Below are 18,488 nucleotides of genomic sequence, written 5' to 3'. Positions count from 1 at the left end.
TGTTTTGGTGGACGAAAAAAACCCAGTTTCTTGGGAGCAAAACCTTGCTATCTACGCTTAGGCTACCGTTGCTGCGAGCTTCGGTGAATTTTGATTCTGGGAATTAGGAAAAACGTCTGAAAACTATAAATGTTCCAACTTTTGAAGCTATTGCTACACTGGTGTGCAAAATTTAAGGACCAGCCAGGATGGATGTACACAACTCCAGATATGGAAGGCGGTACTGTAACCGGTGCACGCTACTGTACTGAGGTAATTCTTCCCCATGTGCATCTGTTCAGAGGTGCCATTGACCACGAGTTCGTGTTTATGGATGATAGAAGTGGCCTGGATATGGGAAAAGCATACCAAAGGAACCTCGTGAGATACAGAAATGATGAAGGAAACAACACCGACACAACAATGGAAACAAAACGGTACAGAGGGACTTTATTCAAAAATGGCAACATAGCACTGACTGCCATGATACAGATGCATCACTGCTAAAGATGGAACAAAGGGAAGAGGTGGTCCTCTGTAGGAGATATGGTCACCCCCTAATGTCGATGCAGGCTTTGCACCGCCTGTCCACACTTAGAACAATGTTGTTGATAAATTCTTCCGGTAACATCGTCCATTCCTCTGTCAGCGCCATCTTCAGATGGTGAACATGTTTTGGTGGGTGTGAACGTGCCGCTTGGCGTCTCCCCAGAGCGTCCCATATGTGTTCGATGGTATTTAGATCGCTGGAAAGGGTAGGTCAATCCATACGAACAATGTTCTCACTTTCCAAAAGCATATCGCAGCTGCAGTGTGATGGGTTGTGGCGTTATGATCCATAAACACGAACTCGGTGCCAATGGCACCTCGGAACAGACACACACACACATGGGGAAGAATTACCTCAGTACAGTAGCTTGCACTGTAAGCTACTGTGCTTACAGTGCTTATACCACCTTCCAGTATCTCGAGTTGTGTACGTCCATCCAAGATAACGCCTCCCCATACGAAAACACCTCGACCGCCATATCGATCCCTTTCAGTGATGTTTACGGGGTGATACCGTGTGCCAACCTCTCATCAGATTAGCTGACGTCCAGAATCGCTGCTGAGACTGAATCTATTCTCATCACTAACGAGTACCTTAAGTAAAGCTTTTATGCTGGTAACCTTTAGAAATAGTGGTGGTACTTAAGTTTTGCAAACCAGTGTATTAAGTGTGAAAGCTTGGCGTTCTTCACTTACTAAAGCTACCGTAGCCAGAGACAATTAGACGACTTTCCTGAATTTGCTTGCTACTGCCCAACTTCTTTCATCTTATTCCTGTGGTGTAACTTACCTTCTAGACTTCTATATTCACTGGAGTAGTCTCTTGTTTCCCAATTTTTTTTTCTTTTATTATTGTTTTTTTTTTTTTAACTATTCCCCTCTTTTTTTGGGGTGGGGAGGGTTGTGCCTTCTGTTTCTTTAGAGATCTTTGCTGAGGAAATGTCGCGAGCTAGGCCATAATGTCTATGTGTCTGCAATTCTGCCCAGACACGATAGGAGGGATTATATGTTAAGAGCCTTGTGGATTAACTCAAGACTTGAAGGAATCTGCAAGGCTTTAGGGGGTAAATTTCTATCAGCATGGCCCACACTTGTAGGTAGAAGGAATTTGTTTTGTAGAGACGGGATACACTTAAACAAAGGTGGTGCAAAAGTTTTTGCCAATATTATTGAGGATACCTTAAAGGCTCAGGGAAACTGCTAGTTAGGGGGGATGTGGGTAATACTGACACGCGTTTATCTGATAATATTGGTCAATGTAACTCTTGCACATACCTTAAGAGTTCTTATCTGTTACCCCAACTGGACGTATTATCTAGATGTTCTGGGGGCAAAGACGTTTCACGTGAGCAGGTAGCTAATATCAGGGAAGAGAGCCTAAAAAACTTCAAGGGTTGTGTTACGGTTGTTAAATATACAAGAACAGTAAATCTTAATTGTTTATACAGTAACGTTAGAAGTGTCGTCAATAAAATGAGCGAATTCGAACTGCTGGTTAAAACAAGTAACGCGGACATAATAGGGCTTACGGAGACGTGGTGCCACCCGGAAATTGGGGATGATGAGTTTCAGTACGGCTTGTATAATGTATTTAGGAAGGATAGAGTAGATAGAAGGGGTGGTGGGGTAATGCTTCTTATCAGAAGCAGCCTGAGTGCGACGATAGCTTTCCCAGATTCAGACATTTCACATGCTAGTATAGAGTCTGTATGGTGTGAGATAGTTGGAAACAAAGGTACAATGCGAGTAGGCGTAATCTACAGACCAGGTGATTGTGAAGACTATGACAAAAGCCTCTACATGCAAATGGAATGGGCAAGTAAGCTTCAATGCCTTATTATGGGTGATTTCAATTTGCCTCTAATTGATTGGAGTAAATGGGAAGGAAACTCGACATGGGGAACAAAATTTTTAAATCAACTAGATGACTGTTATTTGTATCAACATGTCAGGGAAAGTACTAGAGAAAAGAATATCCTAGACCTCATCATCACACATGAATCAGATGACATAACAGGGCTGACAGTAGAGGAACCAGTAGCAGGAAGTGATCACGGAGTTCTACGGTGGATGATGACGAGAGAGGTAGCAGAAGTAAAAGGCAAAGGAATGGGTTTTAATTTCAGAAAAGGAAATTACGATGCCTTAAGGTACTACATGGCCTCTATTAACTGGGTAGATATCGCGCAGAGAATGAATACATTTGAACTGTGGTACGCTTTTAAAACATTAATCACCGATGCCTTGAATGCGTATATACCATTAAAAAAATACTCCACGAGAAGGGTTCCAAGTTGGATGAATAGTGAAGTTGCCACATTACTTGAGCAGAAAAAGGTGGCATGGAAACGTTACAGAGCAATAAAAAGTACTGAAGCCTATAACAGCTACAAGGTGATGTGTAATAGAGCCACAGAAAAGGTTCGACAGGCAAAGGCAGTTTATGAGAAATCACTAGCAAACAGAGCAAAGAGGGGGGATAAAGAATTCTTCACATATATAAATGCCAAGAAGAGCAGGACAAACCAGATCGGACCTTTACGTAAGGGAAAGGGGATAGTAATAAATACACCAGCTGCCGTTGCAGATGAACTCAACAGTTATTTTGCATCGATATTTACAAATGAAAAGCCTTTGGTGGCAATGGGAAATTGTGGGAGCGAAGTTAAAAAATATGTAATTAATGATATTGAAATTTCGCAAGATTATTTAATGAAAAAACTTTCAAGCCTACAGACTAGTAAGGCTCCTGGAGTTGATGGAATATACCCTATAATCTTGAGAGAGGCGGCAAGCGAGTGCATTGAACCACTGAGGCTGGTTATGCGAGCATCACTAGACTCTGGGGAGATTCCCTTGGATTGGAAAAGTGCAAATGTATCTCCCATACATAAGGGTGGCTCTAAAAGTGAAGTGGGAAATTATCGACCTGTCAGTCTGACTTCAGTAGTAGGGAAAATCATGGAGGCATTGATCAAGGGTGGAATTCAGGATCATTTGGATCGAATTGAAATTCTCAAGGATACTCAGCATGGTTTTGTAAAGGGAAAATCATGTTTAACAAATCTGGTTCGCTATTTCGAAAGGGTCACTCACGAGCTGGATTTAGGGAATAATTTCGACATTGTTTATTTAGATTTCAGCAAAGCTTTTGACTCAGTCCCACATGAGCGGTTGCTTTATAAGCTGGAACAGGTTGGAATCACTGGAAAAATCCTTAGATGGATAGAAGGATGGCTTCAGGGCAGGAGGCAGAGGGTTGTGATAAATGGCTATTCCTCAGATTGGGTTGATGTAAGAAGTGGGGTTCCCCAAGGATCAGTATTAGGACCACTGTTGTTTTTAATTTTCATAAACGACATTGATGAAGGGATAGAGGGCGTGATGTCTAAATTTGCAGATGATGTTAAAATTGGTAGAGTAGTTAATGATCACTGTCAAGCTGAGCTTCTTCAGCGAGACCTAGATAGACTTCAAGAATGGTCAGAAAAATGGCAGCTGTGCTTTAATCCAACAAAGTGTAAGGTATTACACCTGGGAAACAGTAATCCCAAAATAACTTATTCACTTGGTGGAGTTCAACTAAACCCAGTACTGGAGGAAAGGGACTTGGGTGTTACGATACGGTCAGACATGAAATTCTCTGAGCATTGTAAACAGGTTGCAAGGAAGGCCCATGGTGTCCTATCGATGATCTATCGAACTTTTGCAAGTAGAGATAGGGACGTGATAATCCCATTATATAAGGCCTATGTTAGACCACACTTGGAATACTGTGTTCAAGTATGGAGACCGCACCTAAAGAAAGACATCGAGCTTCTTGAAAGGGTGCAAAGAAGGGTAACTCGCCTGGTGAGATCGGCAAAAGGGCGTCCGTATGAAGAAAGACTTCGAATATGTGGGTTGCAGAGTTTGGAAACTAGACACCTTAGAGGAGATTTGATTGAGGTGTTTAAGGCTCTGAGAGGCATCAGTAAAATGAATGAGGACAAAATTTTCAAGATTATAAATGATGCTAGAACTAGGGGACATAAATTCAAGTTACGCGGGGAAATGTTTAGATTGGACTGCAGGAAGTTTTATTTTAGCCAGCGAGTTATAAATTACTGGAATAAGTTGCCTTCATGGGTGGTAGAGGCCGACAGTTTGGGGAAATTCAAAGGTCATCTGGATAGTACTTTCGGGTAAGGGAAGCGCATAGGATGATAGGATTAATTTCCTTTTTATTTAATTTTTAATTTCATTTTATTATTTTTATTTATTTATTAATTATTATTATTTATTTAATTTTTGTTTTTATCATTGTTTTGTTCGGATTTTTTTTTTTTTTTTTTTTGGCTGGTGCAGCATAAGCCATAGGCTTTCTTGCACCATACGGCCGTTACTAATACTAATACTAATACTAATACTAAAGATAACTTTGGTGGCTCAGTGGAAGGATATTTATATATATATATATATTTTTTTTTGCATATTCTGTATCTCACTCAAAGGGGCCATACTTGTTGTACATGTGTGTATGTAAATGGTGGCTCCTAGAACGTCAGTTCATCTCCTCTGTGAAGAATAGTCCACTATAAAAGGGCCAGAAATGTGAGAAGGTTAGGTTTGTGTGTATTTTGTTCTGGCCACTTGGGTACAAAGAAGCCTCAGTCACCTGGACAGATGATTCTGGGTACTCGTCCATACCACAGGAAGGTGGGCCAGTCCATGTAAAGCATGCACTGTCTCAAAAGAGACTCTGACCCACATGGTGTTGTCAGAATCCTCTGGAGTCCATTCCAGAGGGAGGAAAAAAAAACACCCATGGCGCTGGATATGGAAAAGAAATGAATAAAAATGAAATAATAAATAAATTAGAAGAAAATAAAATGTATATAATAAAAATAAGATTAAAAAAAATAAATTTATTAAAAGAAAGAAAGAAGGTAGTGGTGCTGCTAAAAAAAAGTCGGTGACGTTGATACAAATAAAAAAAACCTTAATTTTGTCTGCAGGCCTAATCCAGAGAAAAAATTACACTTCTTTAAGATTTGAGTTTACACATTCAACAGTTATTAAAGGAGATCTAACCAGTTATGCATCAACAGAGCCATTGTGCTGTATCCTGTTGAGATCTGTCTCCATAACCATGATTATGATGGCACTGCTAGGTTGGGCTCTAGCGGTGGAAAAGGTAAAAAAGAAATTCTGTTTTGCACTGCCAGATTCTAGTTTTTTCATTTTATTTATTTATTTATTATTTCTAATTTTTTTTTTTTTTTTTTGTCCGTCTGTATACGGCCTGCAAAGGACTTCTTGTGGTACGTTTCCTCATGGACGGGATAGGTACCGGGAAGCAGCCTTTCAGGTGATCACTGCTGGAGGTTTATCGTGGTGGATCATAGAGTACTAATTTCTGCACAATATCGGTGTGGGCACAACGAAACGGGGTAAAATGTTAATACTCAACTTGTCATTGATAGTTTGAGTATTATAACCAATGGTTTTTATCAAATCATGAACAGCAACCTCACACATCTCTGAACGTATTTTTGGACACGACACATTTCAAGGAATAACATTCGCCAGGAATTCTTCTGAACCACATGCCACCATCTGATTTGAAGACTAATGAAAAGCCATGCAATGCATGCCACACAGAGCCATACGAACTGCAGATACATTTATGGACATTGCTGTTGACAGCTAGACCTCCTACGTAACATTGTCCATGGACATTGCTCAGGTCTCTCGCCATATTCTTTAGGGATTGGTGATTCCTATGTCAGTTATTTTTGGCCTTCCTTACTGTTTGTGCTCATCTACATCGCCCTCCTTCCATCGTTTCATTATATTGACTATAGTTGATTTTGTGAGGCGCGAAGACGTAGATGCCGCATGCAATGAAAAATTGTTAATATGATAATTAATTGATGATTAAGACTTTTTGAAACATGTGAGGGCCTCGCTGCTCATGGTAGTTTTGCAGTAGCGAAACTACCATAGCCCCAGCTCCGCCACCGCAGGGAAGCCCGAAGAGTCAAGGGCACCAACTTATTATATTAGGCCACCCGAATATTTAAATTCATCAGCCGTGCTGTGTGTTTTATATCAGTCAATTGCATGTGTTCTTTGTTGTCTGTTTTGCTGGACGAAAAAGCCCAGTTTCTGTGAGAAAAACCTTACTATCTAAGCCTGAGACTGATTATCTCAGCCACGTAGTGAAAAAAACCCATTAAAGTTCTTCGCTTCTTCGAACCCGGGGCTTTTCCATCGGCTGTGGGGAGGACGGTATCAATACCACTGTGGTGCTACAGACAGTCAAGGGAACCGTCCGACGGCTTCTTTTTTTACGGATTGTTAAAGATTACGTGAGAGATGGGAAATCTGGCGAGCGCGGCTAGAATTCATAGTTTCGCCTCTGCTGCTACGTTCTCGTTCTTCTTTTTTCCGATATTAATGATATTGCCTGCGCACTATTGCTGCTTTACATATAGAGCAGCGAGAATTACAGGCCATTTGATGGAGTGCTTTAATTTATATGGTTTGAAAATTTCCGAGACAAAAACAATAGATACTGTTGAAGGGGAAATTAAGCAGTGCTGTATTTCCCATTAGGCACTGTAGGCACTGTGCCTAGGGCCTACGAAGAAAGGGGAAAAAATGGGGAGGAAAAGGTTTTCAGACTTAAAAATAATACAACTATAAAACTTCAACATTATACTTGAAATTTAAAAGAAACAAAATCTACAATATCGTCAAAATCTAGATTACTTGTAACATTTCTTAAGATTACAAAAGTTTCTTGCTTCGGCTTCTCGTTGTAGCAAAATCTTTAATAACATCCTGGAAGTCCATATGACAAGTAATATCGTTCTCGCTACATAGAGGTGCCAACGACGATAAGAGAGAGATCTTAGCTCATAGTTGAGCGTGCAGCGTTTATGATCTGGTTAAATTTAGAAAATGAACGCTCTCTTTCAGCATTCGATCCAATTACGGATGGATAATTCTTAAAGCTATGTGTACGTTTTGGAAACTAATAATCAGTTTATCTTTTATTTGTGCCTTTATTAATTCTGTCACAGACATTTTGTCCTTGTATAGTGCCGAAAACAATAATAGGAATTCATCAACGAAGTCTACTTCTAAGTCGGACTAGTAAGTGTTGACTAATGCTGTGGCTTTGGATTGATTTTCTTCTTTTGACATAAATTTATCTATAAGAAAACTGAAGGTAGCATGCAATGTACTGTATGCAGCGCGTTGTTCTGTCACTTCTGTGACTAGTACGTCTGCAATATGTTAAAAAACTTGAATTCTGTATGTATCTTTTGCACTTAGTTCTGCTGGTACTAATTCCTCTAGTGTTTCATCAAACGGTTTCTTCCTTTTCCGCTTTCGGTCTTCATATTGTCTGAAATCAGAATTTGGAACGAATTCTTTTGCCATTTTTTCAAAATCATCAAATTTGTCTTCGTCTCGAACATCAATCAAATAATCCAGAAGGGTATCATATTATTTCACAATTACACATAACTCAATTCCAGGTTCATGAATTGCTTTATTCACTCTATATTTTTTAATCTTCCCAAATGATAGTCATTAATGCTATTTATAACCTGTTCAGTTTATTTATCAAAGCTTTTGCTTCATGAACCACTGTCGTATTTTTTTTTTTTTTTTTTTTTGCATTCTGAGGTATCAACGAATTCTGCACGAATTTTAGTATAATTTTTTTTTTTTTTTTCAATGATCTCGCAGCATCGTAACGTGATGATCATCTTGTTTTTGATCGAGATAGTATTCTCCATCGTGCTCAGTTTATACCACCTTTGTGGTGAGGCTGCAAAGAATGTTTAGAGCGACTGTAAAATGCTGAAAATATTAACGGCAGCCAAACAGCTTTCTGTGGATGTCGTTCCTACTAAATTAAGACTGTGTGAAGCACATGGAACCCATACTGCTAGTTTATTGATTTTCTTGAATCTGGCTTGGACTCCAGAATACATCCCACTCATATTAGCAGCGTTGTCATATGACTGAGATCTGTAATTTGCTACATCTATTCCATGTTTATCAAGAACAGATGCTAACGTGTCAAAAAGATATTTTGCAATGGTTTTCAATGGGAACAACATCAAGAAACGCTCATGTACTTCGCCATCTTTTGATTCCGGTCGTTTTCCCTATTAAATATTGCTCTGGCCCTCTAGTAGTTAATTCTATATTGTGTGTCATTAGACAGTTTCCATTTTCTGTGCAGAGTTTGCTTTAGTTTAAACAATGTAGATAGGCTAGATTTCCACCAGGTTTTAGATTTTGATGACATCCTTACTACTTTGGAAGCCGCAAATTCTGTAATAGAGTTGATCCAACTTGTTAAGAGAGTTGTTGCAAATAAGGAATCACATTTGAGTAGACATTCCCACAGGATACAGCTGGCAGCAAATAAGCATTTATTTGGGTCCAGAAATTGATCTGTGTGACTTATACCAGGAGTTAAACCTATGCCGATGCCGTAATATTTGACTTCTTTAATTTCAGATGTGATGTGTGCTAACACTTTTGATCCTAATACAAAGTACATTGATAAATTCATCATATGTGGTTGAAGACAGGTACGAAATATTTCAACTTCGTGGATTTCCGTATGCTCTTTTATAAAAGGATCAATACACCCGAGGCAGTTGCCATTGGTAGGATTATTGTGTTGCTCATTATCACCACGAAAAGCTATACCACTTTCTGCCAAAAATTTTACTACCGCAACTACTCTTCTTAAAACGTCAGTCCACCAGTATTTAATTGCTTTTTCCTTCTCGATTTGCAATTCTATGTCAATCCGGGTAGACTTTTGGAACTGCAACATATTAGATATAGAAGTGAAATGCTCTTTTGATTTTTCATGCGTTGTGATTCTTGCATGTGCATTTTTCTAGTCGTCGAATCCAGTTTGAAATTGATTACATATCTCATTAAGTCCGTCTTTAAATAACACACACTTTTCTAGCAGATTCTGAGAATATTAGGTAGTCTCTTTTAACGACCTTGCCATTTCCCATTTTCCTATAAAACAATTCGTTTCTTGGATATCTTACTTTTCGCCAAAAGTTTTAGACGTTGATTTCAAATTGCACTCTAAATTCTGAGACGGTACATTTTGGCCAACGTGATGAATGAGATCAGCATTTATTTTCCATTTAGCTGGATCAGTACTGAAATCCGATAGTGAAACAGTAATAGATGTTTTTTTGGTACTTAAGTCATTCACAGGCTCTGATTCATTCTTATTTGCAGTTACATCAGTTGTGTACGGAATCTACCTGGTCTGGTTCTACTTCTATATCAATTTGGCCTTTATGTGTTCTTCGTCGGTAGGTCTAGAGGTAGGCCTATGAATGCCATCACTGACTTCAGATTAAGAAGGAGTAGGCTTATTGCAGGAGTGGTTTGGAACATTTATTATATATTTAAGCATTGACTTTTTCATTTTACCCAAAGCCTTTTCTTTTTCCTTAACCAGATTCGTGTTTTCGCATATGTCCATCAGACATTTTAAATCACGTTAACACAAAAGGATAAAAATATGAAAAAACAGGTCGCCAGTTTTCTTTTAAAATTCGTACTATTTTCTTAAAATGTCACACCACAAACTTATTTCACTATCTACTACTGCTCTCTTTACATATAACTCACAGGTACATATTTATGGGTACAACTGTTTTGAACAGGAGAATGCACGTTTTCTACGAAACAATTCAGTTTAACAAGATAAGCATGAAACAACAGTCATACAAGTTTATACAGGTCATACGTGCATGCGCAGCAGGACATGCACGTACAGTATACAGGTTCATACGTGCATGTGCTGCTGCGCTGATCGACTTCTCATACATCAAAAGATGAAATTCGCAGTCGGTGTGTTAATACAATATAATTTATTATAAGAAATATTTTACTCCTCTTTTCCCACTTTTCATTCTGAAAAGTGCCTAGAGCCTACAAACATTAAAATCCAGCCTTGCAATTAAGTATGAATAGGCATCCATTAGTAAGAGCTTATGGAATGTCTGTAAAATATGTTACTATTGTAAAGTACTTAGGTGTGATGATAGGGGAGCGAATTAGTTTTGTTCCACATGCCAAATATTGAAAAAGAAAATTAGAAATTTTGCCAAGCTAGAGAGTTATAAGAGTAGACTGGGGCATAAAGGGCAGGGCGCTCAATTTATTGTTTGTGTTACTGCCTATTTGTATAATGTCTTATGCCTCGGCAGTTTGGCTTCAAAGATTGACTACTTCTTTAATAAAGAAGTATATATGGGAGATACAGAGATTTGCTTTGTTGTCTATCACAAAAGTATGCAGAATAGTGCTCGAGACTACTTGTAGAGCATCTGTCGATGCTGTACAAGTAGTCTCGGGAAGACTGCTTGCAGATAATTTTGTCTTCTTTAATGTACTGCATAAGGCATAATATAAGGAGAACCATATTGAATATAAGCTCGTATCCAGACGAGGGAAGGCTGTATACTAGGCAAGATGTGCAAGAGGAAAAGAAAAGGATACTGTCAGAACTTATGCTTGAATGGCAAGTGAGGTGGGATGCCTCAGATAAGGGACAGGTAAAGTTGAAATTATCAATGTTAAAAAAGAGTCTGGGAGCAGTTTGCTGTTAATACAGCCTTTCTTATTACTGGTCATAGTCTTGCGAAGAGACTTTGTGAGCTAGGTTTGGTTGAAGACCAAAATTGTGTATGTGGCGAACAAGAAACGTCAGAACATGTTTCATTGCAGCTATTATGTTGATATAATAAATCAATTGGAAATATAGTGCCGTCAGAAAACTAACACACTTGCAGCTATTATGTTGATATAAGAAATAACTTGGAAATATTGATGAGTGGTTTTGAGCGTGGGTACTTATGTTTGTGGAGAGAGAGATACAATTTTACTTGTTTTAATGATTTTGTAGTTGTAGTTTTCAAAAGAGCGCAGATATAAGGCTAGATAGTAAGTCCGCCTCCCAGTGGTAGGGATGGAAATCTGGTCCATTGGGATGAGCGGGACTGGAATTGAAGGTCCCATGTCTATCTCACTTGGCTAGGGATAAGTGTAATAAGAGCTCTCTATTTTGAGAAGTTAAGCATTGTTTTGAGTTCTGTTAATTTAATTATTATAAATTTTTTGAGTTTTAAATTACATGGCTATGTTCAAAATTTAATTAAGTCATAAACCACATATTAGCTTAAGCTTGGGTGGCGAATTGGCTCTAATGGTATCTTGAATGGTTTACATATACAGTATTTCTTTCGCACCGTACAGTGCATTGAGAGCAGTGTATTCGGGGTTTTCAACTAGCTATGGATTTTTAATTAAAGCACCGATTGCAATTACTTGCTAACCCTTGCGGTAGCCCAGTTATTACAATCGCTGTCTTTCCACATTGCCAAGTCCTGAATTCAAATCCCATTTATACGGACAGAACTTTTATTCGCCTTTTTTACCCCCCAACCTGGCTGTGAGAAATGCATGATTTTTTTTTTTATCCAGGAAATTCGGTTTTTTCAGCTGGCATGTTGGTTATTATATGTATACGGAATACTCGATTACAGACACAATCAGGCGGTAGAGCACATGTAACGAACCGATGCGATTGGGCTTCCAGCTAAAGGGAGGCACTAAACATCTCTGACGTTCTTATATCGACCTATAAAAATTAAAAATATGAATCCGAAAATTGAATTTTGGACTGGAACCCCACAAATTTGTTAAGCCACTAGATACCATAATATAAAAAAATTCATAATGGTTAATCAGAGCACTTTACTCCGCACGATATTACTGTTTCACCCAGTAGAGGTAAACATGTCCGGGTAATCTGTTGGAACATGCCGTACCATCGAGGCCAGCGAACCCGTAAATGTAGAACGGTTACTAACGTGCTCATGTACACGTGCCTAACTGCCAGAATAACATCTCAATGTACACACTAGGTATGGCTAACAACAGCTGAGGCTTTTTGCTATCTGGCTGCATTGCACCACGACGACAGCCAGCACAAGTTTCCATTGATATATCTTAACTGATCACCGGCAATGAGTTTGAATCACTTAAAAACTCACCATTATGAAATCCTTTCACATGTGTCTAATACAGTATCGAACCAAATATCTACTCTTTGGTTACTACTATCCCCCTGGTGAGAGAAATGGAACACACCCAGTAATGTTTACAGCATTAGCGGACATTCAAGGTCAAAACCCGGCAGCTCAGCGCGTGGCGTGACACCCGTTGCAGCAGTTGCACGTTTGGCGTCGCTAGAGGTGTTTCACGCAGATGGCTTACATTCAACTACGAAAGTTCGCAATCTTTAAAGAAAAACAATGAAATAAGAAAAAGTAGAAAAAATATATATACCATTTTCAACATAATAATGTGTTCTTAAAATTTTTGTGTTACATTTTCTTATTTTGGATTAGCAAAATTTGCTAAATGATTGGTTATCTATCTGATCTACCAACCTATATAGCTGTTTCTCTATATATCTATCCTAACTTTATATATATTTCTTCGTATCGTATCGTAGAACTGTTAGAAAACAGACTATATCGTTGAATAAACTATTAATAACTCCAGCAACTAAATGTGGCCAATAATTTTCACAGAATGAAGCACGTGGCCAGTTGTTTATGTACGATAACCAATAGCAGATCATGTTGAGCTGTCAGATCTTTTTACCGCCGCGCCAACTACATACGCTCCGCCTCCATAACATTGGTGAACTGAGCTACGCGAGGACTCGGCAAAGCAGACGTGCGAGATACCGGTGTTTAGTTGATTGTGGGTCGTTCTGCGTATGCAGTTTTGACATTTACTTTGGCGTAGCTATAAGACAATTAATGTTTTTTAATTTCCCTATTCACTTAGGAAGTTAATGTCGGCTTTGCCTCTAGGAGCTTTAAATACTGACAATGCCCCATCAACGAGGAAGACAATTAAATATTAACGGCCAGGACCTTTTAGTAGAAGACAACTTTCAGCAATACGAACCCGTCATGGAGATCCCAGAATTGCCCGCAGATGCCATGTGCTGTGTACCGACCGGTTGCCATGTGGGTGAGCCCCTTGCTTACTATGACATTTCAGACATTGAAAAAGTTGTATGTAACAACGAACACTGTCAAGAGGGAGAATATATGCACAAAACTTGCTTTGAACAATGGGAAGAATCTGTACTAACCTATTTGCGATCAACTGGTCGCGCTCGTAGTTGGAGCGAAAAGCAACGGCTACAAAATCTGTGGACAAAAAAAGGCTACGACTTAGCCTATAAAGCTTGTGGTTGTAAATGTGCAAAAGGTCATCTAAGGAAAGATACAAATTGGCTTCAGTTTCGTCAAAACCAAGTTGAAGATGGCAATAAGAAAAAGAAAAACCGTAGGAAGAAGAATGATAAGCCAGCGTTAACGCTTAACGGAAATGGGAACAGTAACAGTACCGGTACCCAATGTAAACAAGGCATACCTGTTATGCGTCTTCGTAGCTCCAGCATGTCCAGTACGGGTTCAGGTTCTGGTAGTCCACCAAGTTCTACACCTATAGAATTTCCTCTTTCTCCAAGCTTTGGAGGATCAAAGAAAAATTTCTTTTCTGACCGGCGTGAACGACACGGAAGCGGAAGTATTTTTAGCCGTCGGCAAGATTATTCTTCGTTTAATTCTCTTCCCCGTCACAAAATTAATTCCTATCACATTAAAATGGAAGATGAAGGAAATCAAGGTAACGACGAAATTCGTTGTTTAATTTTGTCAACTTTGAGCACCAATAAAATAAATCGCATAGCATGTATTTTGTGCCATAATAATATGATTATATTTGATCGTTATCCTTTAATTGATGGGACATTTTTTATGTCACCTCGTCAACATAGTCGAATCTGCTGTGTACCGGTGAAGATTGAGGGACGAGTGCAGTATCTGAATGCCGTATGTATGGGGTGTCTCGAAGGCTGGAATACTACGCTGAGATGTCGTTATTGTCAAAATAGATGGGATGGAAGTGACCTAATCTTAGGTACTATGTATTCCTATGACATTTTGGCTGCAACCCCTTGTTGCCCAGAACGCATGAGATGCAATAACTGTCACCGAATGGTTATTCTTCCAGAACAACGTCTTCAGTTTTTCAGCGACTACAGTCACAGTGTTGCTTGCCCCCATTGTAGTGTTATTGATTTTCATTTTGTGAAGTCTCTGTCAACTTATAACAGAAAAGAGCGTGAGTAGTATATACAAGATCAGGGGGGGCTCAAGTATACTGCCACATGTTAGAACATAAGCCAGCTTGTGTACATCATCAAAGGTGACACACAGGTTTAATACCGGTGAATAATGGGCTCTGTGCTCTCTGTTTTTTTTTTTTTTTTTCTCCCTCTAAATAGTCATTGCTGTAAGTAATTTTTGACAATTGTACCATGTTGCTTTATTCTCTCATTTGTTTTAGTAGGTAAAAATAATGATAGTTTTTCTTGTGTTTCTTATTTGCTTATTTTTGTTTTTATATGATTAAACCGGTGTTGGGCCTTTTATTCGTTGAAATAACGAATAATGAACGGGATAATGTGCAAAATGTTCGCATATCATACGTTTATCTGTGGTGTTATATGATGTAATCAAAACATCAATAAACTGCACATTTACTCGAAATTAATCCCCCCCCCCCGCGTTATAATGCCTAAATGGTTTTGGTGCTTAATATTTGTTAACCTGATAAAGATGCCCATTATTGGAAGTGTGCAAAAATTATCAAATATATTTGAGATATAAATAACATGTTTCTTTGTATATATTTCATGAAAGTTTCCCGAAATTACTGAATGAATAGCAATGTTTCAATAATTCATATATAAGTAAAGTTTTAAAACTTTTAGCTTAGGTTATGGAGCAGAGAGGGTAATCTGAGATGTAAAACTATGAAGTGGTTTTTATGTTGTGTGTTGGGTGATATTGAGAAGATTTATGAACATGATTTGTTGTTATTGTTTTGTTGTATAGTTATATCAGATTATTCATATTATATCAGAATATTCCCAATCTATCATATAAACGTTTGGTGATAAAGCAGTCAATCTTGACAGATTGACTCGAATCAGAATGAACATCCTGCTGAAAATGTGTAAGATATTTAGAAAGTGTGATGACATCATGCTGTTTTTTAATCACCCTTTACCTGCTGTTTTGCTAGCATCATAATGGCCGACTGAAATATAAATTTGAAAACCGTCCGCCGATGTAGGTTTAGTACATTATTTGAACAATTCTTCAAATATTTATACAGTGCATAGATTACATTGTTGTCTATCAAATATAAAATTATTAAAATTTATAAATGTAATTACATTATTCTTGCTGTTTTTGCTTGTGCAAATGCACTGAAAAATTAATATGCCGTATGTAACGGCATTGATGAATTAAAGTCCTTTAAAGTACAAATTTAAAATCTGCTTACGCTGTTAATAAGGATGACGCCTTCCCAATACTTTTTTGGACCACTGAAGTTTACTCACCTGACATTTGTCAGAAATTTAGTCGTAAACTTTGGCATTTATAGTGAGTGAATATAGAAACCAATGCTGTTAGTGGAGTGGTTCACCATTTCTAAACGCACAAATATCTTTAGGGGCTTCCCCCCTCAGCCTGTCAGGTGAATCACTCTCTTACAATGTTTGTGCCGGTGAAAAAGAAATTAAAATATATGTATTTTCTTACAGACTTTTTTTTTTTTTTTTTTTTCGGTAAAGAAAATAATAAAATTATATGCATATAGTATTTATTAAATAACATAGGGTAATAAGCGAGATATATTTCTTCTAAATTGTTATTTTTCAACTACAGTATGGTTAATATATTTGGATTTGTTATCCTTTAATTAAATTGATGAGACATTTTTGTCACATCGTAAATATAATCGAATTTGTTGTGCTCTGGAGAAGACTGATATCGTACTGCGTTGTGACCTGAGTTTACCCCTAAAAACGATAATTATATTGTAAAAAAATGTTAAAGGTGTATGATTGTATATTCAGGGATGTTTTGTTCTCAAGTGACTGGAGAAAATATTTTAATGATCCCGGTTTGTTTCATTATCAAACATTTTGATTCAAGGTGCTGTTAATTTTTTATTATCAGCAGGATATGGTACAAGTTATTTGAAAGTAGTACTTTTCCCATCATTATATACTGCATTATATATACATATTTAATATAAATATTCTGCAAGATTCCAGGTTTACAGGCAGCAGCAGCCGAGACTCACAAGGTGTGGCTAACATCACGTGCTGTGAGTTGTATCTGTCACACAGTTGGCACTTAGCCAGGATGTAGCACGTGGTATATTATTTGAATGTAGCCGAAGCCGTGCACATATTAATAGGCTTTACCTAATCGTGAGTACTCTATTCTTTGTTGACACAATTATCAAGTTTGAAATGCCAGTAAATTTAACGTGCTTTTTTTTTTTTTTGTCAGACAGCCACATTAATTTTTATTTTATTGATCAATATTTCCAACTGCAAAACTACTGCAGCCTGTAAGCCATGGTATTATATTATAGATAAGTAATAACTGCCCAGTTAAACGAAGCTTTGGTCCATTCTTTGCGTGTGACATTCCTTCTCATCAAATATTGTATCATGCAGTAGCAAATAAAGAAGTTGAAGTCATTTTGCAGTGTTCACTTCTTAGGTTTGAATGTTGTGTGTGCTTGTATATAACAAATATATATATTTTATTTTTTAATAAGGACATCAAACTACTCATTTAATGTGATTTGATTAAATGTATGGATTTTTACACTAGTTTAAATACTTAATCGATTTTTTAAAAAAGATTTATATACATAAATTTATATTCCAGACATTTCTGTTCACTGAAAATTCTATTAAGAATTTTCAGTGAACTGCAAGATATATAAACTTATTAACTATCGTAGTGATATATTGAGTTTGTGGTTTTAATGAAATAGATAATGTACCTCAAGTTTTATTAGTGAAACATAAATTATATTCTTCTTATGTAATCCACAAAGGTTTATATTATGAGGTAGCCATAGTTGCACATTTAAAAAATTTTCTTTTTATAATAATAGTTTATGAGTAATCCATATATAAAAGGAATCAGCTTAAGATAGTATGAAAATTGCATTTCTTAATATTTGATTTTTTTTTTTTTTTGCTAGCCCATCAGCTTCTGTGGCTATAATGCACATCCCAAAGTTTTATGCATTTTTACTCTGATCCACACCCGTCACGGGATTCAAACCTGCAACCTTTAGGTTGCTAGCCAGGCACTTTACCCACCTGGCTAGTGTGGTCGTCATTTGTTATTTTATATTAGTTCATGTTTATTGGAAAATTGTCTCAGCTGAGAGAGTGGGGAAATGAGGCTTTTCTTTTTAAGTTGAATAACAACAACAAAAAAAGCTCATTTTAAATTTAATCAGCTATGCCCAAAAGTTTGAAAAGTATTCTTTTGAAAGCACAAAAGAAGTTTTTATTTTTAAGTTAAAGAAAAATGTACAGATGATGTCGTAATAATCTCATCCAAATTAATAACATATCTTGAAAGTGAAAAAAAATATATATGTATTATATATCTTTAGGTTAATGCTTATATTTAAGTTATTTTTTTTCAAAATAGAAAAAAATTCACAGGTGATATTTGAGAGAGCAATGACATCGTAATTATCTTTCACAGAAGGCTGTAAAATATTTTTCAGAATTTTCTGTGACCTTGAGGCTGTCACAGACATTCTTTCAAGTTTTCTGGTAGTCTGATATGCATGCAGGTGACAGAAAAGTCAAGTGGACCTAATTTCAGCGAAGTCCAGGTCGGCCCGAGAGAGCCAAATCCTTTGCTTGCACCTTCACAATGGTGAAATTGTCAGTAACCCTGGGTATAAAAATCTTGAAATAC

At 37.4% G+C, this 18,488-nt stretch overlaps 1 protein-coding gene across 1 annotated transcript; it reads left to right on the top strand.

The window, feature by feature from the left end:
* Window positions 1-13,311: 13,311 nt before the first annotated feature.
* On the top strand, window positions 13,312-15,873 carry LOC150081961 (headcase protein-like). The gene has a single exon (XM_090379018.1). The coding sequence runs from the start codon at window positions 13,488-13,490 to the stop codon at window positions 14,799-14,801; it is 1,314 nt and encodes a 437-aa protein (XP_090235144.1). The 5' UTR covers window positions 13,312-13,487; the 3' UTR covers window positions 14,802-15,873.
* The last annotated feature ends 2,615 nt before the right edge of the window (window positions 15,874-18,488 follow it).

Source organism: Mastigoproctus giganteus, chromosome 8, assembly GCF_048544385.1.
Source record: "Mastigoproctus giganteus isolate SK-2022 chromosome 8, ASM4854438v1, whole genome shotgun sequence".
NCBI classification, from domain to species: Eukaryota; Metazoa; Arthropoda; class Arachnida; order Uropygi; family Thelyphonidae; genus Mastigoproctus; species Mastigoproctus giganteus.
Note: the sequence above shows the minus strand (reverse complement) of the source record. Positions and strands in the feature narration are given on the sequence as shown.

Coding starts and splice junctions, on each gene's coding strand:
- LOC150081961 (XM_090379018.1), top strand. CDS start 13,488: ATGCCCCATCAACGAGGAAGACAATTAAATATTAACGGCCAGGACCTT.